Below are 18,183 nucleotides of genomic sequence, written 5' to 3'. Positions count from 1 at the left end.
GTTGTCCAATAAAACAAATAACTCTGCTGTCTGCTTAGAGGAATTCAGCACTCTTGCTCTGGGAGTATCCAGATTTGAAGATTTGATAAACCTCATAGGACAGATAGTCAAGCATCAGTTGCTTGGAGTTTGCCCAATCAAAGGGGTTGATTATCAAGCACTGGAGTCAGATTACCTTTCAGCCCCGACTTTACTGTAATTCATGTTCTGTTTTGCACGTCTCCCACGTGCATTTTGTCCTTACTGAGAGAGGCTACTACTGAGAATGACATAATAATGAATACAGAGAGATGAAGTAACGGCAGACAGAGGGAAGAGAGCACAAAAATGGTTCCTCTAGCGAAATGAACTACTTTGAAAAGGACTCCGGGAAGGAAAGCATTTCGGAGCAGGCTGGGGACAGGAGAGGTTGAGTTGAGATTATCTTTAGTTAATTAGTGTGTTCATAATAAGTGAAATTTGCATTTTGTGGGCTTGAAGTGGTTTCTAGGCCTTTTACTGGTCCTCTGCACAGGCATAAACATTCACATGGCTGCAGCCTAGCCTCTCTCTGTCTGGGCACAGTTTACACCTCCCAGATCTCCAGACACACTCACTTTGAGCCAAAGATTTTCAAATGCCAGTCTGAGTATGTGCCTCTAACTGCCCAGTTTACACTCACAGTCAGGTAGGTGAAGGTACAAGTACTGAGATTTGCACCCACAATCCAACTGCAGATGCAAAATACAGGAGCAAATTACCTGAGAATAAACTGGGCCCTGAAAAAGGAGGCCACCCACTGGAAATGTTGGCCCGTAGGTTTTCTTCCTCATGAAATGAATTTGGTTCCAGCCAAACTCGCTTAGTACAGGCTTAACTTCCTCATTTCCCACCATCCTCGGTTATAGAACTCGCTTTCTGTAACAACAAGATCACGAATATTCTTGCAGCAAAGATCGTAAAAGGATAAACGTGAGAACACTGCCAACAAGTGGGGTAAATATAGACATACCCTTCGTAAAGTCCAAATTCTTTAGCCCAGCAGAAACAAATACACTGGCCATATCTAAGCCTACGTTTTCAATCAGTAAAAGAGTGGCCATAAGTCATTATGCTCCTGCCACTGGGCAAGAACAAAAATAGATATTGGGAGAAGCCTGCTTCTGATCTCGACTTTAGAGAAAAGCTTTGTGCTTCTGAAGAGAATCTTGAATACAGCAATTCTGAACCTGATGAGCATTCAGCCAACCTTACTTAGGAGCACAAAGCATAATTTTTCCAAAGGAGAATGGTGAAGGTTGCTGCAATGCCTGAATCGTTAAATGTGCTCTGTGTGGCCAAGTGGACTGAATAAATTAACCTAGGAAATGGTCATCACACATGTGAAACACTCTAGCTTAATGGCTAAACAGTCCCTTGACCTACAATAATATCCTTGGAAAAGGAGGTAACATTCCGTCACTCTTGAACAAAGGAGTCTGTTCACTTGCAGTGTATCAATAAAAGCAGCATTTTCCTAAGGGTGAAATCTTGGAAACAAGTTCTGCTCTGCTTCTTATACAAAGCTCATAAACCTGTGTTGAAAAGCTCATTGGCCAAGGAAATTAAATTTTTAAAAGTGCCCCAGAGGTCTTTGTTTAATGGCATTTTAGTCTCCCTAGCTGTAATATAAGTATAACGGAAACTCTGGGCCAAGTTTTCAACCGATGCAAACAGACATGGCTCAATTGGCTACAAGTTTTCATCATTTTCTTTTCTGAGAACCCTGAAAAAGAAGAAGGGTCCATGAGTTTGCAGCTTTGTGACTTTGTCAAAAACTCAAGCTCCCATTTAAGCACCACATTAAGGGCTTGAGTGATAAATTCGTCTTTCTGCATTGGAGAGTGTTGCAGCTCTAAATAAAAGAGAAGAATTAATGTTACAAAGGAAATCAGTACGGTACAAAGTGCAATGAATTGGCTGGTGAGATTTCAGCACAATTAAGAAGAAGAAAGCCAGATAGAAAAATGGTGCTCGTTTTTACCATACTTCGTATTCGCAAATTTTCCATATGGAGAACTTCCCAAATAATGGTCCAACCCTGGGGACAGAGAATCTTTGCCACAGGAATAGAGGGAGGCAGTTGTGGTTAAAACCCTGGACTGGGAGCCAGGTTGCCATCTTTGCCACTGTCCTGCCACTTGATTCTGGGCATGTCTGTGCTGCATCTGGGAGCGAGCCTGGGTCCTAAACATAGCAGTGTAGACATGGCAGCTCAGTTTGGAGCACATGCTCTGGGGCCGGGGGTGGGCTTGAGAGCCCAAGCTCCAGCCTGAGCTGCAACATCAAAGCACCGTCTACAGAGCTATTTCTAGAGCACCAACGTGAGCCTCACCAGCGCGAGTCTCTGGGCCCGCTGGGAGGCTTGCTGCCGGATGGAGTGTAGACGTGCCCTGAATGTCTCTGTACCTCAGCTCCACACCTATGAAATGGCGATCGTGGTGTTTCCTAACCTCACAGAGGATCAATTAAATGGGCTTAGTTATACTTTGGCTTATATAAGCACTTAGGCAAATCAGTTTAGACAGGACTGCAGAAGGGACTCTGGGAGGGATCATCAAAAAGCCCAAAATTATGGCTGGATGAATGGCAAAAAGCCATTGTTGAATGGATGTTCATTGTCCAAGGAAAGCAACACACATGGGCATAATGCAGTACCGATCACTGAACTGCATATTCAGTAGAGATCTATGTAAGCCTTTCCCATTGCATAGGCTCTTTAGGGTGATGCATGAGATCTGCCATGTGCAGTATTAGACGCTCCACGTTGGGCCCACCCTGCAGGGAGCTGCTGTTAATTCCCACAGTATGCAGAGAGTTTTCAGTGCTTTAGGCAGGGCTGGCTAAAAACCAGGGGAACGGAGGGGCCATTTCAGACTAACTTTCATGGATCTTATTTTCTCTTTCCTTCAAACTTTTCTCTAGTGTTGAGACTGCTGCTGACTCAGAAAAGAGGAGTGATGCCAATCAGGGACTACAGGCAGCCATGGCCGGGGAGGGGGCATCTAGTGCTTGCCCTCAGTTAATCCCCTAGATCGGTGCTGGAGGGATACCCCCTGCCACTTAAATGTGGGACCAACCCTCCTTTGCTTGACAGAATGAGAAGCAATCTCTGTGAGTGGGTTTTCCCCACGAGACAGTAAACCACACAAGTTAAAATGACAGGTTTCAGAGTAGCAGCTGTGTTAGTCTGTATTCACAAAAAGAAAAGGAGGACTTGTGGCACCTTAGAGACTAACAAATTTATTTGAGCATAAGCTTTCGTGAGCTACAGCTCACTTCATCGGATGCATTCAGTGGAAAATACGGTGGGGAGATTTATATACATAGAGAACATGAAACAATGGGTGTTACCATACACACTGTAACGAGAGTGATCAGGTAAGGTGAGCTATTACCAGCAGGAGAGCGGGGGGCGGGAAAAAGCCTTTTGTAGTGATAATCAAGGTGGGCCATTTCCAGCAGTTGACAAGAACATCTGAGGAACAGTGGGGGGTGGGGGGGGAAATAAACATGGGGAAATAGTTTTACTTTGTGTAATGACCCATCCACTCCCAGTCTTTATTCAAGCCTAAGTTAATTGTATCCAGTTTGCAAATTAATTCCAATTCAGCAGTTTCTCGTTGGAGTCTGTTTTTGAAGTTTTTTTGTTGAAGAATTGCCACTTTTAGGTCTGTAATCGAGTGACCAAAGAGATTGAAGTGTTCTCCGACTGATTTTTGAATGTTATAATTCTTGACATCTGATTTGTGTCCATTTAGTCTTTTACGTAGAGACTGTTCAGTTTGGCCAATGTACATGGCAGAGGGGCATTGCTGGCACATGATGGCATATATCACATTGGTAGATATGCAGGTGAACAAGCCTCTGATAGTGTGGCTGATGTGATTAGGCCCTATGATGGTGTCCCCTGAATAGATATGTGGACACAGTTGGCAACGGGCTTTGTTGCAAGGATAGGTGCCTGGGTTAGTGATTCTGTTGTGTGGTGTGTGGTTGCTGGTGAGTTAAAATGGGGCCTGCCCACATAGGGAAGAACTTTGCTCTGTGTAGATCTTCCCAGTTCTGATATTCAGCATGGAGAGGCAATTTGTATGTGTGTTAAGTAAAGGGTTTTAACTCTGCAGCACTGAGGCATCCCAGAAAATGTCTCCAGGTTTGGCAGTGAGCTGTAGCTGTGCCGTGATTGACATGTTGCACGAGGCCATGAGGGAGCTGTGAGGGCTACAAAAAGCAATTGTGTTGGTCTCTCTGAATGACATGGGTGGCATTTTGTCATTGCTCTGGCCCAAACAGAACACTGAATAATACATACATTCCAATGACTTTAACACAGCGCACAACGTTGCCTATGAAAAGAAGGTTTTCTTTAATATAGATACAAGCGTCATTTGAACCTCCGACTTGCTGTGTCCTTTTTTTGGGATGAAGCCGCATGAGATCATCCTTCCCTTAAACAATAGGGCGGGACTCCTGTTAGGAAATAATAACAGAACTTCCAAATGCGTGATTTGTCTACCACTTCCTGGTTGAAATAGTGTTTATGACAAACATTGTTTCCCATTGCAAAGTAAATATGACTCAGATGCCATATTTACTTACCAGAAGCAACCACTGAAGTATCCTGTGGCAGGGCAAGGCGACAGATATGCAAACATTGTGCCCCTTGAAAAAATGCTGACATATTTTATTGCATATTGTGCAGAAATCATTTTTTAAAATCTCACAATTCAGCCTGTGAATTGTCCATTCTCATGTCAGAAGCACATGACCAGCTCCTGCATCTCTTACTCAGGCTTGTCGTCACAGCAAAGTTAGCTTGAGTGTTGCCCCTACCTCGAATTCTATCCACACATACCCTTCACTGAAGTGCAGGGGTGCTATTAATTCTAGTCGACTGGCCCGCGAGGGGTATAGGCTAAGGCTCAACTGAGCAACTGGTCAGCTGCTAACACAACCACTCTGCTGCCGTTGGCTCCACTCGAGTGCTGATGGTTCTCTGATGCCTTCCTACAGTCCTCCCCATCTGCCCAGAAGGAGAGAGAAATTCTCCCACAATCCATTGAGACAGAATTCACAGAGCAGCTCAGCTTCCTGCAGCACAAAGGACTCTGGGATGTGCCCTCAGAAGTCTCAGGCCAGTGTGGACACAGCAGCTGGAGTGCTCTTTCATAGCGTGGCCGTTTTCACGTGAGCTGGGCTAACTCGAGAGGAGGAACGGGAGTGCAGATGACTCAAGCTAACTCTGCCTTCAGACAAAACTCCCAGTGACTTCCATGAAAGGTCTGCTTGTGTAAGGAGGAATGCTGGCTTATTGGGCCTGAATTTCTGCCCACCTCTACGGATATGAATCAGGAGCAACTCCATTGAAACCAGTGGAATTCCTTGGGTGTAAAGTGTACAGTTAATTCAGGGGGCAGTCTCACATCTGTGTTACTGTAATGTGGTCCTATAGATGCATGGTATGGCATGAACTTTTGTGTCTATGCAAGAGAGGCAGGGTGGTGTACTGGACTGGGCATTGGACTGGGACTCAGGCGATCTGGGTTTGATTACTGCTTGATCAGAGCCTTTTTATGTGACTTTAGGCAAGTCACTAACTGTCCCTGCTCATCAGTTCTGCCTCTGGAAAATTGGGAATAATGTTTGCTGTTCCCATGTTTTGCCTGTTTAGATGGTGAGCCCTGCAGGGCAGGGGCTGTCTCATACTATGTACATGTGCTGTGCTTAGCACAATGGGGCCCTGATGTGTTCTGTAGCCTCTCGGTAATATAAATAATAATGAAATGGAGCTTGTGTCTATTTCCATGTGCGATGCTCCAGAGGGGCATGCAAGTACATTGTGTGAATGGAGGTAGGACCGCTCACCCTGGCATATTGTTAAAATGTTGCCACACCTTTGAGACTTCATTATTTGTGACCCATATTTCAAATTTGTCCCAGTAAGGATTAAATCTGTGGCGAGTTTGAACTGCTTTTCTTTCCTTCCTTCGCTGTGTGTGTGGGTTGGTTTTTCAAGTTATCTGAGCCTTAAGTTCCTGACCCTTAGCTGGTGTGAATGTGCTCAGCTGATCCAGCGGAGGCTCTAGCCCAGTGGTTCTCAGCCTGTGGCCTGTGGGCTGCTTGCGGCCCATGTGACATCCTCAGGGCCATACAGGTAATATTGGATGAGGCCCGCATATGCAGCCCACAGTGGTAAATAGGTTGAGAATCACTATCTAGCCAGCTGTTTTATCACGTGACTTAAATAGGCCAAGCGACATTTTACCAGACTTTTCTCCCAAAAAATCACCCCGGGCAGAGGACAAACATGAGAAATCTTAGCTCAAAGGATCATAGAAGTGTCTAAGAACGGGGGCTTGTAATTGAAGAGCCATTCTTGTGATTAACAAGGAGTCCGGTGGCACCTTAAAGACTAACAGATTTATTTGGGCATAAGCTTTCGTGGGCAAAAGACCCACTTCTTCAGATGGATCTCAGTTGCTTTGAGAGTGTGTGGCACAGTCTCTCACCATAGTCAGTGTTGTATGTCAATGGCAGTGGATTTTTTTTACCTTCAGTCCATTTGGTATGATGTCCATCTGTTTGCACTTGGAGAGGAAGATGATGTCTGTCTGTATCTGTGCAAGTTTTTTGTTGAGGTTGATGGATTTCCACTCCATATGGCTAAATTTAGTGTCTTGCATGGTGTCAAGTATCAGGGGGTAGCTGTGTTAGTCTGTATATGTCAAGGTTCCTTCCCCACTCTGAACGCTAGGGTACAGATGTGGGGACCTGCATGAAAGACTCCCTAAGCTTATTCTTACCAGCTTAGGTTAAAAACTTCCCCAAGGTACAAACTTTGCCTTGTCCTTGAACCCTATGCTGCCACCACCAAGCGTGTTAAACAAAGAACAGGGAAAGAGCCCACTTGGAGATATCTTCCCCCAAAATATCCCACCAAGCCCTACACTCCCTTTCCTGGGGAAGGCTTGTTAAAAATCCTCACCAATTTGTACAGGTGAACACAGACCCAAACCCTTGGATCTTAAGAACAATGAAAAATCAATCAGGTTCTTAAAAGAAGAATTTTAATTAAAGAAAAGGTAAGAGAATCACCTCTATAAAATCAGGATGGTAAATACCTTACAGGGTAATCAGATTCAAAACATAGAGAATCCCTCTAGGCAAAACCTTAAGTTACAAAAAGACACAAACAGGAATCTACATTCCATTCAGCACAGCGTATTTTACCAGCCATTAAACAAAAGGAAATCTAACGCATTTCTAGCTAGATTACTTACTAACTTTACAGAAGTTCTGAGTCTGCATTCCTGATCTGTTTCCGGCAAAAGCATCACACAGACAGACAGACCCTTTGTTTCCCTCCCCTCCCGATTTTAAAGTATCTTGTCTCCTCATTGGTCATTTTGGTCAGGTGCCAGCGAGGTTATCTTAGCTTCTTAACCCTTTACAGGTGAAAGGGTTTTGCCTCTGGCCAGGAGGGATTTTATAGCACTGTATACAGAAAGGTGGTTACCCTTCCCTTTATTTTTGTGACAGTATATAATACGGCTACCCCCTGATTCTTGTCACTGTGTCACAGTGCTGTAACGTGCTATAAGCCTCAAATGTGTCATCTCAGGAAATGGTCTTCAGACCAAAGGAGAGAGGCTGTCAAAGTTGTGAGCCCAAACACCCAATCTAAGTGATCACTTGAAACTTATGTGAAATGTCTTGCATTTGAGATGTAATTTTTAATAAATCATTCCTTGCTGCATGCAGAACTAAAATAACAATCAACCCCCACATAACTCTTGGACTAACGGTAAACAGGAACCTTGACATGCAGGTGTCTGCTGTGGTTTCCGGATGCAGCAAGGATTGGTTCTGAATATAAATAAAGGCTTCCTGAAAGCAATCGCCTTCCACTGTTTGACATTTGGAACTATTTTATTTTGCATTGGCTCTGGATTAGACTTTGGATCATTGACTATTTTATGGAAATTGGTTGCTTTAAAATAAAATATGCACTTGGTTTAATGTTAAAATCCCAAGGTCTCATTTAAAGCTACTAAAGCCAGAGTTCCTTCAGGGTCCGGGGAGAGAAGTGGACCTGTCCAAACCTGCCTGCACAGTGTAGCAGCAGGTAGGATGCCCCCAGGCCCCCTGGAGGGAAAATTCTTACCAGCAGCTGTGTTATGTTGCCATATAACTTGGGCTTCCCACTTCCCAGCTTTGGCTTCATGGGGCCACAGCCATCTCCTGATCTTTCCAGACATTCCCCCGTTAGTGCACTCAGGGCTTATAACCTTCTCACCCTTGTATTTGGGGGATCAGTATTCTGGCTGGAGCACAGAGGGGAAGGGGCCTCTGGTGCACCCACTTAGGCCGTAGGCAATCAGGAACATGGATCACCCTCTCAGTTGAAGGCGCATGCAGAATAAATGCAGGTGTTTTACAACTTGTGTTCTATCTGTATGGCCCTAATGACCATGGTATTGAGCAACTCACAATCACTAATGGATATTATCCTCACTCCAGCCCTGTGAGGAAGGGAAGCATTACCCACCCTTGATGGATGAAGAGTGAGACATGGGGCAGATTAAGAAGCTTTCCCAAGATTGCACAGAGGGAATCTGTGGTTGAGCTGGGAATTGACTGCGGTCTCCTGAGACCTTGTCTACTAAACCCTCCTCCCTACTCCTCTCTGCTTGGTATCTGAATGTTTCTGAGGGTTTGCGTTTCCCTTTTGGTTTCTTTTTGTGATCCCAAGTTTCTATTTCTCTTTCCTGTTACAGAAAGGAATCGCCTCCAATTACTCCTTACAGGATCTGTCAGGAGCCATGGAGACCTTGGTGGAGAGTCTTGGGACGCTCGTTAAAGAGGTAAGCTGCTCCTTCCTGCGTCAGGAGGGAGAACTTCTCTTTGCCATCACCGTTTCTAGCCTGAAATTGACTTCCCCAAAGCACAAAGCTGCTCCGTAACCTGCACCTGCCTTACAGCTTTTTTCCTTTTAATAAAGATAGGCCCTACTCTGCAGCATCTTTGTGCCCAGAACTCTGAGGGAAGTCAGTGGGAGTCCTTTGAGCCATGCAGCTACAGATTTGGTCCTCTGAAGGAAGAACTCTGACATATCTGTGATATGCACCGTGCCCTACATTTGCTTTTCAGAGCCTGCTTTTTCAAAGGCAGGAACAATCATTGCATTGACAACATAAACAGAATGCTTGCTGTGCCCTGGACGAGGCCCGTGGGCGCGAGCCTGCATAATGATTTTTGCTCGCAGTGGTGGAGGTGATATCAGTTGGTTTCAGCAACTGGTCTCAGGGAGTGACAAGGAGTTATGGGAGGGGGAAAGTAGGTTGATGTTGGAATTTACTAGCTCTGGACTTCTGGGCAGTTACGTATTTGTTGCTTGTCCCATCTATATTCGTACATCATCTAGCGTAGTGGGCACCGGATCCTGCTTGGGGCCCTCCAGGCTCTATCTGAATATAAACACAAAGAATAATGTGACCAATTTGCATGTGTAAATGACAGTTTTATGGATGAGAAAAAACATTTTTGTCAGTGAAATGGTGAAAAATCAGCCCTACGTGCTTAGTGCTGGACCAACCCCCCGATCTATTTTTAAAGCTAGCTCCTTGGAGCAGAGACTGTCTTTGTTCTGTGTTTGTACGACACCGCACAGTGGGGCCCTGCTGCAGGACTGTGGCTGCTGGCCCTATGAGAATATAAATAGCAATAAGAAGTGAGCTATCTTACTTCAGCTCCGATTGTGCTGATGGTGATGGGCTGTTATTATTCTAACATGTGTTTTCTCTCTTGGAGAAGTTGACGTTGAAGCTAAACAATACCATCCCCCTCCTCCCCATTATCCTTCATCAGGGAAAGAGAGCCCGACAGCCATGAACTGGAGTAACCTCTTAGCGCCTGAGAAAGCCGAGGGCTCCTCAGGTTACTGAGCACTCTGCTTCCAGAGAGGGGAGGGTGTTCGCAGCGGCACAATGCCCGTCAGCTCTTCCTTGGACACGTTCCCTGCCCAACCCTGGGACCTGCAGCGGTTTCCATTTATGATGAAATTGACAAGAAGATTCTAAGATCAGCGTCAGTTTGGAACCAAGGCCACAGGAGAGCCTCTCCTACGCGCCTGGCTTTGGGGTCTGGTGACAGCTGTTTCCTGTTACAGCACTCAGGCCTCTCTTTATTTCTTTTGTCTGGGGGTAAAAATAATTGAAGCCATGTGATGTTCTCTTTGCTGATGTGGCTGAAAACTCCCTGAGTAACGTGCCTTTTGCTTGGCAGCTGTCCTGGGTAGGAGTACCTTTCCTTCTCCCTATTCCAGTGCAAACAAAGGCCGCCTTTTCTCCGCAGCGCCCGTAGCATCAGCCTCCCAGACGTCTTGACCGAAAGTCACATTTCATTGTTTGGGGTGCTGACTGTTGTGTGACAGATGGGGAAGGAGGATTCATTCCCTTGTTGATCTAGCAGCAGGCGTTGTGGAAAAGAGAGCATTATTATTTGCACCACATCCCCTAGCCTTTCTAGCAGAGGGTGTTAATTAGGAAAGGGACTGAACAAGATCCCAGAGTAACAGCCGTGTTAGTCTGTATTTGCAAAAAGAAAAGGAGGACTTGTGGCACCTTAGAGACTAACCAATTTATTTGAGCATGAGCTTTCGTGAGCTATAGCTATAGCTCACGAAAGCTCATGCTCAAATAAATTGGTTAGTCTCTAAGGTGCCACAAGTACTCCTTTTCTTTGAACTAGATCCCTGGCTCTGAACCTGAGGGCAATCCGGATCCCGGTCCTTGGACAAGTTTCCAATTCAGCCTCTACATGCTGAATGTTTCCTAGCCTGACCTGTTGGTGAGAGGCTCCCAGCCTGCAGTGGAGAATGAGCCCAGTATTCTGGAAAACATGCATGGGCCGGATCCTCGGCGGTTATAAATCGACATAACTCCTCAAGTGGCTGCTATTAGTTTACATTTCTCAAGTGCTTCGCACAGTCCTAAAGACTGAACAAAGCTGCTCACACAAATGATTTTTGTTTTTGTTTTTTAGTGGCAGGGTCTGCTAGATTGAATTATTATTATTTTTTATTATGATAGCATCGAAGGGTATGTCTGCACTGCAATTAAACACCTGTAGCTGGCCCGTGTCAGCTGCCCCGAGCTTGTGGGGCTCACACTGTGGGGCAAGACAATTATGGGGTAGCTGTTTGGAGCCCAGGCTCTGGGTCCCTCCCAGCTTGTAGGGTCCCAAAACCCAGGCTCCAGCCTGAGCCCGGACGTCTACACCACAGTTTCATAGCCCTGCAGCCCAAGCTCGCATCTGCAGACATGGGCCAGCCGCAGATGTGTTGCAGTGTTAAACATACCCTATGGGCCCCATCTGAGATTGGGTGTTTTATATACATGTAGTAAGAGACAGTTCTTGTCCCAAAAAGCTTGCAGTCTAAACAGACAACAGACATAGGGTAGGAGGGGAAACTGAGGCACGGAGGTGAAGTGACTTGCCCACGGTCACACAGCAGATCAGTGGCAGGCTGGGAACTGAACCCTGAGTCTCAGTCCAGTGCCCTAGCCTCTAGACCAGGTTGCTTCTCAGTCATGTTCCCACTATGAAGCCTGTTTTCTGCAATAGAAAACCACTAACATCGGGCTGAGACTTGCCATTTGAGTTTTCAGTCCAGCTCTTAAACACGTTCACCCCCTCCCTCCCCATTTCCCCACTTTAGCTGATTGTGGTACATTTTGCACCAATGCAACTCCACTGCCTTCAGGGGAGTGACTGCTTATCTCTGTCAGTGCGAATGATGCAAAACTCAAGGCACAGCCAGGGGAACTGAGAATGAGCTGTAGAAAGCCACATCTCCATGCTTGTGTTGCTTTCAGTAAAATATTTTCAACTCGATCCTGCTCTGTGATGTGGGATATGCATTGCGGCTTTCTTGAGATTAGAACCATCCCTTACTGCTATTGCAAGGTAGCCTTCAATGTTGAATGCAGTGGAGCAGTCAGCTAGCCATATGCATCTGAAATCTTAATGATAGGTGATACCCGACAGCCAGTTTCTTACCTGTTATGCCTTCAGGCGTCTCCAGTGCTTAACAGAGGCCTATTGATTACTCTGCTCGGGCAGTGGCATATTGGGATCCAGGGTTTGTGACCCTCACAGCGTGTTTTCTGTACGTCCCCAGGCCAAAGCGGGGAGTAGCTCTCGAGTGTTCTGGAGTTTGCCCACTGTGGTTTTGTCAGAAATTAGAGACAGGAGACATGTAGAAAGGAAATACAAACTATAAGGAGCTATAAAGAGTAGGGTAAATGACACTCGAACTGCCAGCATTACTACTCAGCCTGATCTAGTCCATCTGTTTTATTCATCTAATCTCTCTCTTTATCAGTCAGTGGTATAAAATGAGTCATCCCAGACTGCTTGATCAATATACCCCTGTGTATGTGTATGTCCGAGATATTCAGAAGTGACTAGGGGGTTTGGGATGTCCAGCTCGAGCCAAAGCAGTCTGATTTCAGAGAATGGGTGCCCAGAACTTTCAGAAAACCAGGCCCTTCTCGAAGGCCAGGTCTGCACTGGGCTTTACTGCTATAGCTAGCCCAGGATGCTACGTTGGCACAGAGCTCCTAGTGTGGACATAACTCACACAGGCAAAGCTGTGCTTTTGCCAGTAGAGCTTATTCCAGCCCCCCAGAGCAAAACAAGCTACCCTGGGAAAAGCACAGGCTTGCAAGTATAGCTGCATCTACACTAGAGGCTTCTATCCATCACAGATCTCACCTCATTACACCCTCGACTCAACGTAGTGGAGCTGCTAAAATTTGTCATTTAGGCCTGGCCTAACTCATAGCCTAAGGTTGGAAGTTGAACAGGTATAACTGTCAGTTAGGTGGGTGATTTTGTTTTTTAACCAATATAGTTATACCGGTGAAAGCCCTGTTGTGAATACATTTATACTGGTATATAGTTATTCTCCTTTGCATATGAGAACAGCAGGTATAAAGCACCTTTATACGGATATACCTGTGTCCACATTAGGGATGCTGGGGGAAGTGGATCATACTGCTTTAACTAGCTTAGTGGAATGGATGAATTTTCTAGTGTAGATGAGACCTTTGAGTTGGGCACTGAAAATCACGAGTCTCTTTTGAAAATCTTGGCCATATTTGTCAAATTTTTATTTTTAAGAGTCAACCAGAGCAAAATTAAAGTTAGCCATTTTGAAACCTAAAATAACTGATGTATACCTAAGGTTATTTCCATTGTATCGCATGGTGTCTGCCTCCTCCAAGCTGTGCTGTGCACAATGACACCAGATCTGGCGGGGTGGGATGTAGTGGAGAAATTTTAAAATATGCCTCAGGCATTAACATTAGGCAAATATGGAGCAAACCCCAAGGTTTTGCTTGTCTCATCTGTCTCCCATCATATTGATGTGATGTGTGTATTTTTCTAAAAATAAACAGACTTCTTGTGTGTGACATGGGAGTGGCTCTTGATCAGCATCAGCTGAATTTTTGCCAAGTCATTGGAACATGTTTAAAACATCCACAATTCTGGGAATAAACTCAGCGGGCCAAGCTCATCCCCAGTGTAACTCCACCAACTTCAGTGGTGTAACCTCCTGGGTGAATTTGGTTTGCTCTGTTCCAGGGCTTTGTCATTTTTGACTGTCAAAATCAAGAGACATAGTACATCAGAACCAGCAGGCCAGCTACACTCTGATTGATTTTGCGTCACCGTCCATGGAAATAAAGTGATGGACCACAGCTCATTGGTTCAGATTTCAAATTGACCTGACCATGTAGGTAACAGGGAAGCATACTGGCTAGCAATGCAGAACATGAGAGCAGCTGCACGTTTATAGGTCTGGGGGTGGGGGTGAGGGACATTTTGGTAGCAATACTGTAGTGCCTTCTAGCTATTATAGAGACAGGGTGGGTGAGGCAGTATCTTTTACTGGATCAGTGTCTGTTGGTGAAAGAGAAGTGCCTTCGAGCTACACAGAGCTCTTCTTCAGGCTCCTCTGTGTAACTCAAAAGCTTGTCTCTCAGACCAGCAGAGTCCAGTAAAAGATATTACCTTGCCCACCTTGTGTCTCTCATATCCTGGGACCAACCCTGCTACCACAGCACTTCTCGGTACTTTGTAATTTAGTTTCTTCCTGCTCGATTTCAGAACGCCCTTCTACACATTGACAAGGAAGCAGTTCAGGTTACCAATACAAATGTGCCTTGTTGTTATTACAATAGGTGGCGAATATAGCGACACCTCTAGTTAAGGTGGCCTGATATTTTCCAAAGGTGTTGATCGTGCACAGCTCCAGTTGAAGTCAGTGGGGCGGCAGCTCTGAAAATAATGGTCCGAAGCATTACAGGCTAGATTGTGAGCTGGTATAAATGGACATCCGTGGAGACATGCCATTTTACACACTCTGGGTATCTGGCCTTCTCTCTTAAAGCGCAGTATGTTACCGTAGTGTCATAGGCCAGTCCTGTGGTGTTTTTATTCACATCACTTTGTAAGTGAGCGGACACGGATGCTTATGTCAGAGTGACGGGGATTCTGTTTCTGGTAGAGGATAGACTCTTCCTAACCAATCTGTAGTGTTAATGCCCCTGCACCTTGTGTTAGGGAAGATGCCAAGGGAAGTGCCCTGTGATGTTTGGCTGGTTTTATGGTTGCGGAGGCAATGAAGATCCCTGTTGTGACCCCAAAGTTCGGCTGCAGCTGGACTTGCCTCATGACCATTAAGGATTTTCTGGGAATGCCCCTGATAAAGGGAGGGTGGGAGGAAAGTGATATCTGAGCTCACAGGCCAGTATAAATTGACACAAGCCCATTGACATCAGTGGAGCTATGCCAGTTTACACCAGTGGAGAACTGGGCCCTGTCTCTCAGCCTCTGAATGTTGCAAAGCTGCATCTGATTAGTTTGGCTCACTGTTTATTATTTCCCTGCCTCTCCTTCTGGCTCACTTCCCCCCCACACACATTCTGTCACCTGAATGAGGGGGTCCTGCTGGAATGTGAATGGGGTGCAGCCCTGAGAAGGGTGGAGTTCATGTGAGGGCAGGAGCTAGGGATTTTCTCTGCGAGTCATTGAAAAACGCAGAATAAAGGAGATGGCGCAACAGAAGCCAGGCCCCTGCTGCATACATGGGACATTTCCTGAGTGCAAGGTCCCCCGCATTGATTTTCCAAGGTCTGTTTCACGTGGATGGTTTATTAAATTAATCAGGTGTTTGTGGAGACAGATGCTTTGATATCAAAATATCTGCTCCATGCAAGTGAAATAAACAAGCCCTTTGTCCCTGTGCATTGCAGCTGGTGAGCATGAAGAGCTGGAGTGACATGAGGCAGGAAGTGATATTTCTGACCAATGTGAACTCCACAAGCTCCTCCACCCAGATCTACCAGGCGGTGTCGCGGATCGTGTGTGGCCATCCGGAGGGAGGAGGGTTGAAAATCAAATCTCTCAACTGGTACGAGGACAACAACTACAAAGCCCTGTTTGGAGGCAACAGCACCGAGGAGGATGCAGCGAATTTCTATGATAATTCTACAAGTAAGTGAGACCCAGTCCTGGCCAACGTGCCTGTTCACGTTACGAGTGTGTGACTCGTTAGAGGCCTCCGCTTCCTCTTGACTGTCCCACAGGCTGACAGGATAGCCAGATAATGACTCAAGGCCTGTGTGTATTTACATGCTCATACTGCACGATAGGCTAGCGGAGACCGTTCCATATGATGTGAGAGGTTCTTATAATGGCAGTGTAAGGACCTGACACGGAACCTACTGAAGACTCCCACTGACTAATCTAGGCTTTGAGTTAGGCCTTGTGTGTGCTACCATGTGTTAGACTTGCAAAGTGCTCTGCCCTTTGGGTGCACATGGGGTGCTGAGCTCTGCTGCAGATCTGGCTACTGAGCCTTTGAAAATTGGGCCTTTGATGTGCTCTTTTGATTGAACTGCGCTTTGTAATCAGTGAGCAGCGCATGCTTTGCACAGGTGCCTGGTTTTCATGGTGAATGCTATGCAGATGTCCCTTTGTCACTTTCAGAACTCCAGATCCAGTTGGGTTTCTGGTCAAGCTGTGCAGCTCAGGGTGATAACTCCAACCCTCTTGGCTCAGATATTTCTGGTTTTAAAATGCACACGTGTGTGACATGCTTGCCCATGAGTAAGTGCCTTTGAGTTGTTCGATACCGTGTCTCTAGCTTAGCTCATGCACGTTCTCTCCCTGTTTAGCACCCTATTGCAATGAGCTGCTGAAGAATCTTGAATCCAGTCCGCTTTCCCGAATTATTTGGAGGGCTCTGAAGCCTTTGCTTATTGGGAAGATCCTGTACACTCCTGACACCCCGGTCACGAGGAGGGTCATGGCTGAGGTAGGCTATGGAACCCTGTCCCGCATGTAAGCAGCACAGAAGAGATGGGGCCCGACCCATTTATGCAGTTCACAGCTTTGTTCTACGGAGATGGTTTAATTTGGCCCTACTGTTGGTTTAACCAGCTCAAGTACAAAGGTGATTGTCCTGTAGCACAGAGCCAATACAGGTTCTCTGCTGAAGCCTCACAGAGAAAAGAGGGCTGGAAGACAGGAGGGGCGGCTGGGGCATACCCAGGCTGCGTCTCCTTCCCACCTCCTTTGGGGAGATACTCACTTCTGGGAGCAGCGGGAAGCAGCAGTCCTAGTGCTTTCCTGAATGGCCCTGACATGAAAAGTGAGAGTGGGGGGGGTAGGCTTTTTGTACGCTGCTCCCCATGCACACCCATGAAAGAGCCAGTCGTAATTCAGCCCTTCAAAGTGGCCTACAAAGGCATTGAGATCCTGGGCACACAAATGTACTAGATTGTGATATTTTTCTTTTCAAACGTGTGATTTTTCTCCTTGCTGTAGCTACCACATTACCAATAAAACTTGGGCAGCGCAGTGCCTAGACTTGCACTCTGCCCATCTGACCTGCTGCTGCTCAGACCTGCAATGCTGAAATTTTGGAATAATCCTTCCCCTTTGCTGGCAGGTGAACAGGACTTTCCAGGAGCTGGGCGTGTTCCGGGACCTAGGAGGGATGTGGGAGGAGGTAGGCTCGAAGATTTGGACGTTCATGGAAAGCAGCCAGGAAATGGATCTGATCCGGGTCAGTATGCTGTCACTGTGGGTATGTCTGCACTGTAATTAAACCCCTGCGGCTGGCCCGTGCCAGCTGACTCAGGCTAAGGGCTCATTCTAAGGGACTGTTCATTTGTGATGTAGACAATCTGGCTCGTGCCGGAGCTTGGGCTCTAGGACCCTGTGAGGTAGGACTGTCCCAGAGCACCCGAGTCTACACTGCAAGTAAACAGCCCCTTAGCCTGGCCCCGAGCCAGCTGGCATGGGCCAGCCAGGGGGGTTTAATTGCAGTGTAGACATACCTTAAATTTCTTGGATATCTTTGTCCTTGCCAAAGCCACAAGAGCCTTGCATACAAGGAGTGAGCTAAAGTATTTATTTTGGGGATGTGCCTGGCACTTCAGTCCTGAGCTGGTATGCACAGCACTAAGGGGTCATTCCTGGAGACAAGTTCTCCTGCATGGTAGCTACTGCCAGTGCAGTGCTACAGCATGATTCGAGAAGGAAGGTTTTAGTCTTGTCTGAAATGGTGTGTGCGTGAAATGGGAACTGAATAACGCACTAGACACAGCTGGGTCAGTTCCTCCACTGACTTCACTGGAGTTGCACCAGTTTACATCAGTTGAGGATCTGGCCCATCTGAGTTGAGAACAAGAGATTTTTAAGTACAGGATGTGACATACGAGCGCCCTGTAATCATGTCACACAGTGCCGTGAACTGAAGCAGAGCATGATTAACCACTGCCCTCCATCTGCCTTGCCTGGGGTCCGCTCTTTCTTCTTCACTGCGGACTATTACATGTGTATAACCTGGAGAGCAGGGTTCCTGACACATTTAACTTGCTATGCTGGGTTCTCCTTCGTCACAGCAAATGTCTGTAAGTACCAGGGCAACTGCTGTCTTGGTGTTAGCATAAGGTATACCTTGTAGAAAGCAGTCACAAACCAAGGACTGATCCTGGGAGGTGTCAAGCACCCTCAGATCCCATTGAGTGCAGTGGGAATTGGGGGCTCAGCACCTCTCAGCTGAAGTGAGGCATCTGGCAGGAT

General features: G+C 46.4%; 1 protein-coding gene across 1 annotated transcript in view; it reads left to right on the top strand.

Moving 5' to 3' along the window:
• ABCA1 (ATP binding cassette subfamily A member 1) overlaps positions 1 to 18,183 on the top strand; it is a 131,326-nt gene that overhangs the window by 69,669 nt on the left and 43,474 nt on the right. Inside the window, exons 8-11 of the mRNA XM_074953656.1 lie at positions 8,799 to 8,885; positions 15,345 to 15,585; positions 16,269 to 16,408; positions 17,045 to 17,161. Coding sequence (XP_074809757.1) covers positions 8,799 to 8,885; positions 15,345 to 15,585; positions 16,269 to 16,408; positions 17,045 to 17,161 — 585 coding nt within the window. The remainder of the gene's footprint in view (positions 1 to 8,798; positions 8,886 to 15,344; positions 15,586 to 16,268; positions 16,409 to 17,044; positions 17,162 to 18,183) is intronic.

The sequence above is a fragment of the Natator depressus genome, chromosome 5 (genome assembly GCF_965152275.1).
Source record: "Natator depressus isolate rNatDep1 chromosome 5, rNatDep2.hap1, whole genome shotgun sequence".
NCBI lineage: Eukaryota > Metazoa > Chordata > Testudines > Cheloniidae > Natator > Natator depressus.
This window is presented reverse-complemented; position numbering and strand designations above follow the sequence as displayed.